The sequence below is a fragment of the Protomyctophum bolini genome, assembly GCF_963924005.1.
Source record: "Protomyctophum bolini genome assembly, chromosome: 14".
NCBI lineage: Eukaryota > Metazoa > Chordata > Actinopteri > Myctophiformes > Myctophidae > Protomyctophum > Protomyctophum bolini.
In genome coordinates this window covers 1804937-1818578 of record NC_137875.1, presented here as the reverse complement: position 1 = coordinate 1818578, position 13642 = coordinate 1804937, and the positions used below count along the sequence as shown (strand labels likewise).

Here is a 13642-nt window from a genome sequence, read left to right as displayed (position 1 = left end):
CTTATTAACTAAACACAAATACATTGGACATTAAAAATAGACATTTTAATACTACGTATTAAGCAACTCATTTAGACTGAAGTTATTCAAGTGGGTCATGTTTTCAAATCATCAGAACTCTGATATTAACCCGAGGGCCACATTAAGTGACTGTGGGGGCCGGATGTGGCCCCCGGGCCGCCAGTTGATATGAACCTGAGGGCCACATTAACCTGAGGGCCACATTAACCCCTTTTGGTGTTAGAATTATGTTATGCTTTAGCTGTTGAAAAATAGCAGATCTACAAGCTCTGCCTGCACCAAATCACTCCCACTTTTCACACAGGCATTGACCATAATAATATGGAGGTCTTAATGAAGCTCTTTTTTTCGATTTGACACATTAATGATTAATAATGAATTTATTAGTGAATTAAAAAAGGTACTGCGCCGGTCTCACAACGGGTAAGGGCTAGTATAAATAATCACCTCCTCTCCTCTCCTCTCCTCTCCTCTGTGTCCTATAGAGCGCCGCAGTCCCGCCCCCTCGAGTGGCCCAGGAAATGAAACCCCAATGCATTCTCCCATCGGCACTTCTAATATAATTTATTTAAAGACGGTTACGCCGCGGACAAAGCCAACTCGGATCGTGACAAATCATGACAATGAACACAATGTTTTGGTCCGATCAAATCATTAGAAAGAAGAAAAGAAAGTCAGGAGACACAACACTATTTGTTTTGTTTTTTGTCTTATAAATTATTTGATCGGCCCAAAACATTGTGTTCATTGTCATGATTTGTCACGATCCGAGTTGGCTTTGTCCGCGGCGTAACCGTCTTTAAATAAATGATATTAGAAGTGCCGATGGGAGAATGCATTGGGGTTTCATTTCCTGGGCCACGTTTTTCTGAGAGGGGGCGGGACTGCGGCGCTCTATAGATGCTGGACAAGCCTCAGACCCTCATATAAATAAACCCTGTCTCTCCTCTCCTCTGTCTCAGACCCTCATATAAATAAACACTGTCCTCTCCTCTCCTCTCCTCTGTGTCCTTCAGATTCTAGACAAACCTCAGACCCTCATATAAATAAACACTGTCCTCTCCTCTCCTCTCCTGTGTGTCCTTCAGATCCTGGACAAGCTGTTGGACCGTGAGAGTCAGACCCACAAGCCTCAGACCCTCAGCTCCTTCTACTCCAGTAAGCCGGCGGCGAGCAGCAGCCAGCGCAGCCCGTCCAAACACGCCACGGTGACCACGGGCGCCGCCGGAGGGGGAGGAGTCTCCAAACACGGAGGAGGAGGAGGAGGAGCCTCCTCGTCCTCCAACGCGGTCAGTGCCGCGGCCGCCGCCGCGGCGGCTTCGTCTTCGTCCAACTCGCCGTCCGCCGCGGTGCCGGTGGCGAGCGGGGGAGGAGGGGGAGGGGCCTCGGGGCAGCAGCAGGCCGGGCCGATGGGGAACGGCGTGCAGAGCAACGCCAACGCCACCACGGCGGGAGAGGGAGTCGCTGACCCCAGAGAACAGGGTGAGTACTGTGGCCTGGAGTTACTCTATTACTGTAGCCTGGAATTACTCTATTACTGACCCCAGAGAACAGGGTGAGTACTGTGGCCTGGAGTTACTGTACTTGGGAGGGCCTAATGTACCCAGGTATAATTATAATTAATAATTGAGAAATATACATCGTGTTGACCATTTTATTTGTCCTCACAAGAGAGATGTTTTCTACAGTTTGTCTTAAAAATGTTCAGGTTTGGGACTTTGGTTAAACGTTTATAGAAGTCAGGTTTAGGGGTTTAGGATTAGACATTTAGAAGTCAGGTTTAGGGGTTTAGGATTAGACATTTAGAAGTCAGGTTTAGGGGTTTAGGATTAGACATTTAGAACTCAGGTTTAGGGGTTTAGGATTAGACATTTAGGGCTCTATTTTCATCACCGCTAAACCCCTTGTCCCTAAACTTTTTTGCCCTTTTTTTTTTTTACTAAACATTTTTGAGTAGTTCAAATGGCTATTCTACAAGCTCACAACGTGTCAATGTAGATTGGCTAGTTGAACTATTAAAAAAAAAAAAAAACTCTCCACTACTAATAGTCATATACTGGTGTTCATTAACATCACATAGATAGGTGAACACAGACATTGCTGTTCCTTGGAGTGGTTGCACCACTCAAAAAGGCAAAGAAGTTTAGGGATAAAAGGAGTTTTAGCGGTGACGAAAATAGAGCCCTTCTGTTCTGACTTTCTTCCATGATCTTAAATTCCTTTATTTTACATTGTCATGTTTGCACACATGCCTAAAATAGCTGATATTTGCGCCGCCCGCGTTGAAAACAATGCATTTCAAACTCCAGATTGTCGTCCCTCTCCATCCAGACTGCATGGACAGCGCTCGAGTGCTCAGTTTTCTGACCCCTCAATGTCGTAACTCTCTCAGCTATGTGGCTCTGATGTATGGTACATTTTTCCACTGTGTGTGTGCGTGTGCGTGTGTGTGTGTGTGTCTGCGTGCGCGTGTGTTTGTCTGTGCGACTGTGTGTGTGTGTGTGTGTGTGTGTGTGTGTGTGTCTGTGTCTGTGCGACTGCGTGTCTGTGTCTGTGCGACTGCGTTTCTGTGTCTGTGTCTGTGCGACTGTGTGTGTGTTTGTGTGTCAGATGGCGGGCAGCCCTCCTCAGCCCCTGACCAGCAGGGGGAGCCGGCCCCCTTCAAGCCAGAGGGCACGGTGCCCAGCAGGCTGGCCCTGGGGGGCCGCGGGGCCTACAGCGGGCGCTGCTGGGGCTCCCCCGTACGCCAGAAGAAGAAACACACAGGTGAGGTGATGTCTGTACCTCTTGTTCTCTATAGAAGAAACACACAGGTGAGGTGATGTCTGTGCCTCTGGAAACACACAGGTGAGGTGATGTCTGTGCCTCTTGTTCTCTATAGAAGAAACACACAGGTGAGGTGATGTCTGTAGTGTTCTCTATAGAAGAAACACACAGGTGAGGTGATGTCTGTACCTCTGTTCTCTATAGAAGAAACACACAGGTGAGGTGATGTCTGTAGTGTTCTCTATAGAAGAAACACACAGGTGAGGTGATGTCTGTACCTCTTGTTCTCTATAGAAGGAACACACAGGTAAGGTGATGTCTGTAGTGTTCTCTATAGAAGAAACACACAGGTGAGGTGGTGTCTGTACCTCTTGTTCTCTATAGAAGAAACACACAGGTGAGGTGGTGTCTGTACCTCTTGTTCTCTATAGAAGAAACACACAGGTGAGGTGATGTCTGTAGTGTTCTCTATAGAAGAAACACACAGGTGAGGTGATGTCTGTAGTGTTCTCTATAGAAGAAATACACAGGTGAGGTGATGTCTGTAGTGTTCTCTATAGAAGAAACACACAGGTGAGGTGATGTCTGTACCTCTTGTTCTCTATAGAAGGAACACACAGGTGAGGTGATGTCTGTAGTGTTCTCTATAGAAGAAACACACAGGTGAGGTGATGTCTGTACCTCTGTTCTCTATAGAAGAAACACACAGGTGAGGTGATGTCTGTACCTCTTGTTCTCTATAGAAGAAACACACAGGTGAGGTGATGTCTGTACCTCTTGTTCTCTATAGAAGGAACACACAGGTGAGGTGATGTCTGTACCTCTGTGTTCTCTATAGAAGGAACACACAGGTGAGGTGATGTCTGTACCTCTTGTTCTCTATAGAAGGAACACACAGGTGAGGTGATGTCTGTACCTCTTGTTCTCTATAGAAGGAACACACAGGTGAGGTGATGTCTGTAGTGTTCTCTATAGAAGAAACACACAGGTGAGGTGATGTCTGTACCTCTGTTCTCTATAGAAGGAACACACAGGTGAGGTGGTGTCTGTACCTCTTGTTCTCTATAGAAGAAACACACAGGTGAGGTGATGTCTGTAGTGTTCTCTATAGAAGAAACACACAGGTGAGGTGATGTCTGTGCCTCTTGTTCTCTATAGAGCGATTCCGTAGCGGTTTCATGGTCGCAGCCTACGTATTTCCTGTAGGCGGACTCGACGTAGCTGCGGGGTTTAAACCCTCACCAGGCGCATCTCTTCCACTACAGTGAACGGCAGAGTGACTGATATTAGTTTGCCTCAAACTTTACTCCTTTACCTGCTTTTTTACTAACACTAACATTACAAAGATGCCCAGAACATCGAGATGAACCTGTGTAGTTTATGGCTGCTCCAACAGTAGTGGCAACATAAAAATAAAATAAAACGGAATGTCTAATATCCACCGCGGTGGCTGAGACCAGAGTAATGGTTGAGACGAAGCAGTGAAAGATACATAACGCCAGTCTTACCCAATACCAAATCTTTCTGTTTTATTAACACAATAATATACCTCATACTTTAAATGCTTAGTATGAGGTATAAAATACAGCAGCCTTGTGTTCATAAAACAGAAAGATTGTGTATTGGGTAAGACAGAATCTTTCAGGACATTTCACTGCTTTGTCTCAACCATTACTCAATGGCTCTGGTCTCAGCCACCGCGGTGGATATTTTGACATTCCGTATTTATTTATTTTTTATGTTGCCACTACTGTTGGAGCAGCCATAAACTACACAGGTTCATCTCGATGTTCTGGACATCTTTGTAATGTTAGTGTTAGTAAAAAAGCAGGTAAAGGAGTAAAGTTTGAGACAAACTAACATCAGTCACTCTGCCGTTCACTGTAGTGGAAGAGGTGCGCCTGGTGAGGGTTTAAACCCCGCAGCTACGTCGAGTCCGCCTACAGGAAATACGTAGGCTGCGACCATGAAACCGCTACGGAATTGGTCTATAGAAGAAACACACAGGTGAGGTGATGTCTGTACCTCTTGTTCTCTATAGAAGAAACACACAGGTGAGGTGATGTCTGTAGTGTTCTCTATAGAAGAAACACACAGGTGAGGTGATGTCTGTGCCTCTTGTTCTCTATAGAAGAAACACACAGGTGAGGTGATGTCTGTAGTACAGACATCACCTCACCTGTGTGTTCCTTCTATAGAGAACAAGAGGTACAGACTCTGTACCTCTTGTTCTCTATAGAAGGAACACACAGGTGAGGTGATGTATGTAGTGTTCTCTATAGAAGAAACACACAGGTGAGGTGGTGTCTGTACCTCTGTGTTCTCTATAGAAGAAACACACAGGTGAGGTGGTGTCTGTACCTCTGGTACGTCTTCAGACTCCATCTTACAATTTACAATTTAGGCATTTAGCATTGAATCCAGAGCGACTTACATTAAGCAAGAACAGAAAAGCATGGGGAATACATCACATAAAAACATTTATCATGAAACATGCGTAAGCTAAGAAAGTAACAGTGGAATATCTATATAATGAATCTTGGCCCGTAGAACTGGCCCGGTGGAAGTTGCCCTGGCCTCGACGACCTTACAGGCCTCATGAAATGGTGGAAGTGGAAGTGGAAGTGGTGGAAGTGGAATGCACTTCCCATTGCAGTCAGAACTGCAGCATCACTCCCAATCTTCCGCCGTAGTTTGAAAACCCACCTTTTCAGACTCCATCATGGCCCATAGCACTCACCCCACCCCCTTAGATAGCAATTCTGTAGACTTAGATAGCATTTGATACAGACTTATAGCATGTTATGTAGACAGCATAAGTGCATTGTATGTAGTCATAGCACATCATAGTACATATGTGTAGCATAGTAGTATAGATGTATAGCTTATATGTATAGTTTCATTATAGATATTCCACTGTTACTTTCTTAGCTTACGCATGTTTCATGATGAATGTTTTTATGTGATGTATTCCCATGCTTTTTTGTTCTTGCTTAATGTAAGTCGCTCTGGATTAAGAGCGTCTGATAAATGCCTAAATTGTAAATGAAAAGGCTCAACTTATGTAACTTAGATGGATTCAAACGGGGAATCCGTGTGGTTTTAGGCATGGCGAGCATCGACAGCAGCGCTCCGGAGACCACGTCGGACAGCTCCCCCACGCTGAGCCGCCGCCCGCTGCGCGGGGGCTGGGCGGCGGCCTCCTGGGGGCGGGGCCAGGACAGCGACAGCATCAGCAGCTCCTCCTCCGATTCGCTGGGCTCCTCGTCGTCCAGCGGCTCTCGCAGGGCCGGGGGCGGAGCCCGGGCCAAGAGCACGGACACCAGCAGGTACAAGAAACGCGACAAAAAATCACTTTCCGGCCAATCACTTTTGGCCTCCCTAACTTTTTATCGTCACTGTGGGGTACACAGTAGGGCTGTATGGTATTTTTGTTACCTCCCCCTCACTATGGCGGTAATTGGCAGATATTTGAATCCTGTGTAGAGCTGATGTTTTTAATATATATATTTTTTTAAGGAATAAAGGAATGACTCTGTGTGCAACCAGCAGCAGTAGGTGGGGGGGGGGGGGAGTTGCACCACTCATTTCAACCTGAATATAACAACGTTTCGCCCCTTCCGGGCTTTCTCAGAACTTATAAGAACGACTTATTTCAAAGGAAGGCATTTGTAGAATCGGGTCTTGTTCGGCCCCTCGGTGATCCAAATCACGTTTATGAATTTCCACCCGTCTGTGTGTGTGTGTGTGTATGTCCGTGTCCGTTACTGTGTGTTACTGTGTGTGTGTGTTACTGTGTGTGTGTGTGTGTGTGTGTGTGTGTGTGTGTGTGTGTGTGCGTGCGTGCCCGCCGTGCCCTCCAGGTACAAGGGGCGTCGCCCCGAGTGCCACGCGCCCCACGTGCCCAACCAGCCGTCGGAGGCCGCCGCCCACTTCTACTTCGAGCTGGCCAAGACGGTGCTCATCAAGGCCGGCGGGAACTCGTCCACCTCCATCTTCACGCAGCCGTCGGCCAGCGGCGGCCACCAGGGGCCGCACCGCAACCTGCACCTCTGCGCCTTCGAGATCGGCCTGTACGCGCTGGGCCTGCACAACTTCGTCTCCCCCAACTGGCTGTCCCGGACCTACTCCTCGCACGTCTCCTGGATCACGGGTACGAGATATGATTCAGTATTTTAAGCCGTGACGTCGTCGTGAGCAGGAACCGAGTACAGAGACTTCTCTGATGACCTTAAAAACGTTCAGAATAAGCTGGCCGTTTAATCTTTTTGTATGCGATTAATAAAAATAAAAATGATTTTCAGACTGTATTCTAAAAATCAATCGCGGCGCTAATGGAGGGCAAGTCTGGCGGTTGCACTTTTTAACAAACTGTAGAGGATTAAATGGTTTTCCCGATGAGCGTTCAGAACAAGGACGTGAATAACTTCTCCTCCGTTCAGGGACGGAACGCAAACGACTTTCATTTTTATAAACGCATTAACCCATTTAGACCCGAGGACGATTCTACAAATATGTCTTCTAAATCCTGACCGTTTTCTGAAGAACCTCATTATGTTTCTAATGTCAGTCGTTCTCAAAACGTTCTCATGTCAAGGACCCCCAGTATTATTATGTAATTGGCCGCCGACCCCCATCTGAAAATATGTCGTTCCGGGGACCCCCCATCTGAAAATATGTCGTTCCGGGGACCCCCCATCTGAAAATATGTCGTTCCAGGGACCCCCCATCTGAAAATATGTCGTTCCGGGGACCCCCCATCTGAAAATATGTCGTTCCGGGGACCCCCCATCTGAAAATATGTCGTTCCGGGGACCCCCCATCTGAAAATATGTCGTTCCGGGGACCCCCCATCTGAAAATATGTCGTTCCGGGGACCCCCCATCTGAAAATATGTCGTTCCAGGGACCCCCGACCCCCCCCCAGAATCAACGATTTGAGTTAAAAACGTTCGCTCTGAAAGAATATAATATTCAAAGCTTTGCACTACATTTTCATGATTTATCAAAAATAGCAGATCTACAAGCTCGTAGCGCGCCACTCGGTGGCGCGCTACGAGCTTGTAGATCTGCTATTTTTCAATGGCTAACGTATAACGTAAGCGCTTTACAACAGCAATAGGGGTTTCCCGCCCAGAATGGGTTAAAAGCATGATGAATTCTAATCAGTCACTCTTTGTACTCAAAGTTAAGTCTAGAATAAAGTCAGTCTTCTTAGGTTTCTCTGGCATCGGCTGGGCCTGAGGAGAGCTGCCAAGATCCTCACAGATATGCTGCGTCACATTTCTGGGGGCCAAATAATTTATCTCCCCACTGAATATGTTCAGCTAAATTATTTTCCTTATGAACATTTAAGCTGAGAAGAAGAAAGCTGTAAGCTGGAAAATACATCTAAGAGTACCACTCGCTGGAATGAACTGATTCTCAGCCTGAAAGAAGGTCTAGATTGGACAGAATCAACAAGCTTGTGAGCTTTATAGTTGTAGATTGGCCAACATTTAGAATATTTTGGACTATTTTTGATAATAGGAAAAGTCCAACATACATCCATGCCTGGTTGAAAGTGGATGAAAGGGAGTTTTGTGAAGAAAGCGAGTCTACCGTCGCGCCTCGGCCCAAAGCGGGCCAGTCTGGTGTGTCCACAGTAGATAACCCTAACCCTCGGCCCAAAGCGTTCCAGCCTGGTGTGTCCACAGTAGCAGTAGGATAACCCTAACCCTCGGCCCAAAGCGGGCCAGCCTGGTGTCACAGTAGCAGTAGGATAACCCTAACCCTCGGCCCAAAGCGGGCCAGCCTGGTGTCACAGTAGCAGTAGGATTACCCTAACCCTCGGCCCAAAGCGGGCCAGCCTGGTGTCACAGTAGCAGTAGGACAACAGTAGTTGTGGAGAACAGACACTGGAGCAACTCGGACAGTTGAAGACCTTTATTTAGGTTCCATCTTCCTCAGAGGAACATCTGGAGATGGAAACGTCAGCCACTCCTTAAGTACTTAAATAAAATAAACATTTTAGCTCAAAGAGCCACAAGAGAAATTAAGTCTTTAGCCCCCGGACCAAAACTAGTGAAAATAGCAGATCTACAAGCCCACAACGCGGCACAAAGCAACACGTAGTTGTGTATTGGCTATTTTCACTACTTCTTAAACATCTGCTATTTTTCAATAGCTGAAGTATGACATGCTTATAAAACACCAAAAGGGGTTCGCGTCCTGAATCAAATCGGCCTACTATGATCAATAGTTTCTTTACAGAAACGAAACATCATCATCCGACATATTTTACCGTGTTTGTTTACATGCTAGTAGCGCTCGTTGAACCGAGTTTGTTTGGTTAGCGACCGGGTTAGCCACGACGACGGCGTCATCTGCTTTGCTACTACTCTGATTGGTTGGTGTGAAACGAATCGGCGAAGACTGCCGATTTGGCAACGCCCATCCCAGAATGGTCCGTGGCGAGGGCTTTCAGTCTAAATGTCTGCCCCGGTTCTTCCCCCCAGGCCAGGCCATGGAGATCGGCAGCGCGGCGCTCAACATCCTGGTGGAGTGCTGGGACGGTCACCTGACCCCGCCCGAGGTGGCGTCGCTGGCCGACCGCGCGTCACGGGCGCGGGACCCCAACATGGTGCGGGCGGCCGCGGAGCTGGCCCTGAGCTGCCTGCCTCACGCCCACGCCCTCAACCCCAACGAGATCCAACGGGCCCTGGTGCAGTGCAAGGAACAGGTGGGTTCAATTAGAACAACGAGATCCAACGGGCCCTGGTGCAGTGCAAGGAACAGGTGGGTTCAATTAGAACAACGAGATCCAGAGGGCCCTGGTGCAGTGCAAGGAACAGGTGGGTTCAATTAGAACAACGAGATCCAGAGGGCCCTGGTGCAGTGCAAGGAACAGGTGGGTTCAATTAGAACAACGAGATCCAACGGGCCCTGGTGCAGTGCAAGGAACAGGTGGGTTCAATTAGAACACACGCCCTCAACCCGGTGCAGTGCAAGGAACAGGTGGGTTTTTAACGAGGTCAAAGAGGGCTGTGGTAACGCATTAATTTGCCCATGTGTTAAAAAGGCGCTAAACACGTCGTTAGCAGTCTAGCACATCATTAAAAAAAGAAGTTAAATAAGTCCACAGTTTAATGTAAATCTGTTATTTTTTGCACATTTTACAATCTTGTACTTTCATATGGCAGCTCAACAGTGATTCCAGTAAGAAAGACGCGTTTAGAACTAATTGTTAATCCAACCTCACAACTGTTTAACTTCCTATATATTCTATAGTTAAGAGTTTGCGCACTTATTAGTCCTTTTTCCTGCTCCAATTAGAACGTCATAGAAACTATGACGTTTTCGGAGCTCTTATAAACCATGAAACGAGCTAAGCTAACGTTTCCCCCTTCCTGGACAACGTGATGCTGGAGAAGCTAAGCTAAGCTAATGCTAAGCTAACGTTTGTCCCTCTCCAGGACAACTTGATGCTGGAGAAGCTAATGCTAATGCTAAGCTAACGTTTCCCCCTCTCCAGGACAACGTGATGCTGGAGAAGCTAATGCTAAGCTAACGTTTGTCCCCTTCCAGGACAACGTGATGCTGGAGAAGCTAAGCTAATGCTAAGCTAACGTTTCTCCCCTCTCCAGGACAACGTGATGCTGGAGAAGGCGTGCATGGCGGTGGAGGAGGCGGCCAAAGGGGGCGGAGTCTACCCGGAGGTGCTGTTCGAGGTGGCCCACCAGTGGTACTGGCTCTACGAGCAGACCATGGGGGGCGGGACCACCTCCCTGGGAGGAGGCCACGCCCACCACCACCACCACCACCACCAGAGAGGAGGAGGAGGCGGGACCGCCACCACGGAGGGGGGAGGAGGCGGAGTCCGCTGTGGCGCCGGAGGAGGAGGCGGAGGCCCGGGACGCCACCAACACCGGGGTGGCGGCGGCGTTGGGGCCCCCCCCACAGCGGAGATCCTGGTGGGGGTCCAGGGGGGGGTGGACCCCCACCACCACCCCCACCTCCCCCTCCCCGTGGGGGTGGAGTCCCAGGGGGGCGTGGCCACGGTGACGGCGGCGGTGACCACGCACGCCACAGCCGTGGTGCCGGTCATCTCTGTGGGATCCACCATCTACCAGGTCAGTTACTGACCCATATGGCCCACCCATATATAACTGTATGTTTCCCCCTCTCCAGTCTCACCAGCCACCCATATGGCCCACCCATATATAACTGTATGTTACCCCATCCCCAGTCCCACCAGCCACCCATATGGCCCACCCATATATAACTGTATGTTTCCCCCCCCCCAGTCTCACCAGCCCATGGCCCACCCCCACGGCCAGGCCCTCCACCCGTACACCACCATCCAGGCCCACCTACCCACGGTGTGCAGCCCCCAGTACCTGGGCCACCCTCTGCAGCACGTGGTCCCCCGGGGGCCCGCCGTCTTCCCGGTGTCCGGGGGGCCCGCCGTGTTCCCGGTGTCCGGGGCCGCCTACCCACAGGTCTGTGTTGTGAGTATTTCCACCAAAAAGCCTCTTCATTCAAACTCCCAGCGTGTGTGATGTGAGTGATATATGAATGTGAGGAGGGGGTTCCAGGTGGTCCCACCCAGCCAACGGGACCACATGGAACTGAGGAGGGGGTTCCAGGTGGTCCCACCCAGCCAACGGGACCACCTGGAACTGAGGAGGGGGTTCCAGGTGGTCCCACCCAGCCAACGGGACCACATGGAACTGAGGAGGGGGTTCCAGGTGGTCCACCCAGCCAACGGGACCACCTGGAACTGAGGAGGGGGTTCCAGGTGGTCCCACCCAGCCAACGGGACCACCTGGAACTGAGGAGGGGGTTCCAGGTGGTCCACCCAGCCAACGGGACCACCTGGGAACTCAAGGAACACGGAATTCCCGTCGTGCACAGTTGACGTGTGAGAATGCATGGGGCTTCAAAATAAAAGCGATGCAGGTTTTTAGTGCCACCCATATAAGGTAATTAGAAAGTGTGTTTTATTTTCTGATTATCAAGTAATCTTTGGAGGGCCGGTCAGAGTCAGCCCGCGGGCCGTACAATGCCCAGGTCTGTTCTGTCTGTTCTGTCTGTTGTACAGTGTTCTGTCTGTTGTACAGTGTTCCCTGAAATAAGGGCATGGAAGCAGAAAGCAGATTTGTCCCACCACCCTGACTAAGAATCAACCCGTGGACCACCGTTGGGTGGGAGAGTGGGGGGGGTATATGGGCGTGGTGTGTGGGGGGGGGGGGGGAGCTTGAAATTAAATATCGACTGTTAAGGACTTCATTTAATTTGATCTTTTATTTTTATTTCTTTGTGTGGCTTTCAGACCGCCTTCATTTTATATTTTTTTTATGGAGGGATAGAAACTAAAGTAGGCTGACAGGAAATGGGGAGAGAGAGATGGGGGTGGGGGGGGGTGGGGGGTGACATGCAGTAAAGCCCGCCGGGACCGTCGGGACCGGGAGTCGAACCAACTCCACACCGCCAGACTGGGTTATACCAGCCGAGGTGCCTGGACCGCTGAGCCACGGCCCAGACCTTCATTTGATCCTTTGAGGTGAATTAAATCAAGCCCTTAAAACCGTCATTATTTTAAGGAGAATTCCATGCTAGAATGCTTTCTTATCTTTCTTACCTTTCTTTGTAGTCGTTACGTCCCCACCAAAGAGGTCCAGGTGTTTTTTTTGTGCAAAAACTCCTTATTGGCTATTTTCCCTATCATATGCCCTAAATGAATTGCATTGCATTGAATGGGAATTGAATGGGGCTATGTGGTGTTATGCTAATTTGCTTATTTCCATCGAAAGAAGTAGTAAAGTGTGCCGCTTGGGATATTATTTACATTATGAAGAGATGATATATACAAAGAAATTATAATTTTGAGCGATGGAAATAAGCGAATTAGCACAACACCCCATAGCCCCATTCAATTCAATGCAATTCATTGAGGGCTTATGGTAGGGGAAATAGCCAATAAGGAGCTTTTGCACAAAATAACACCTGGAACTCTTTGATGGGGACGTAACAACTACAAAGAAAGGTAAGAAAGCCTTTTAGTATGGAATTCTCCTTTAACTGACATGCTAGAGGCCCTCACCTCAAAAAAGATTGAGAACCACTTATCTATTCTCCTTATTCTGTTCTCTTAACCTTCCATAAACTCATACCGACAGACACGTGATTGCATGATTATATGGGCACGTTTCCTAATAACGGTGACTCAATCAGGTATAGGCGGTATAGGCCTGCACTCTCCTTTTGAAATTCTAATTCCCCTTTCTGTAGAAGTTATAGTGATATCAGACTTTCCCATGCTGACAACACTGATGTGTCATCATACAATCAGGTCATTAAAGTGCACCATATAAAAAAACAAATCTTAAAATGTCTTACATTACTAAACGCATGGTCATGGGGACCACATGCAATACCTTCACGGACCACCAGTGGTCCACCACGGACCACCAGTTGAAAACCTCTGATTAATATTTATATTAATATAGGCTTCTCTGCCTTCGACCACGTCTGGGTGAATTTGCACCTCTTGAGTGTATTTTCTTTTCTTCCATCCTATAGTTCCAGTTCTATCTGAGCTTTGACATCACAACGGAAGCATTGATCTTTTTCTGAAGACACAACATAGACTTACTACTCCAACTACCGAGTGAGAGACGTTATTGAAGAAGACATGACACAAGTTTAAATGAAGCAGCATGCTAAGATAAAACACTGTTCCATGGATGAGAAATAAACCCACACACAACTGTTCTGTCATTGCAAATGAGAGAGAGAGAGGTAGAGAAATAGAGGGGGATTTTTACACTCAATTGATAAATTAAGTGTGAACATGCTGTGAAAAAGCTCTTAGG

At 48.2% G+C, this 13642-nt stretch overlaps 1 protein-coding gene across 1 annotated transcript in view; it reads left to right on the top strand.

The window, feature by feature from the left end:
• Nucleotides 1-13642, top strand: part of zswim8 (zinc finger, SWIM-type containing 8) — a 91175-nt gene that overhangs the window by 59002 nt on the left and 18531 nt on the right. Inside the window, exons 22-28 of the mRNA XM_080782089.1 lie at nucleotides 1110-1503; nucleotides 2632-2787; nucleotides 5894-6116; nucleotides 6651-6940; nucleotides 9284-9507; nucleotides 10412-10897; nucleotides 11072-11275. Of these exons, the coding sequence (XP_080638215.1) occupies nucleotides 1110-1503; nucleotides 2632-2787; nucleotides 5894-6116; nucleotides 6651-6940; nucleotides 9284-9507; nucleotides 10412-10897; nucleotides 11072-11275 (1977 nt within the window). The remainder of the gene's footprint in view (nucleotides 1-1109; nucleotides 1504-2631; nucleotides 2788-5893; nucleotides 6117-6650; nucleotides 6941-9283; nucleotides 9508-10411; nucleotides 10898-11071; nucleotides 11276-13642) is intronic.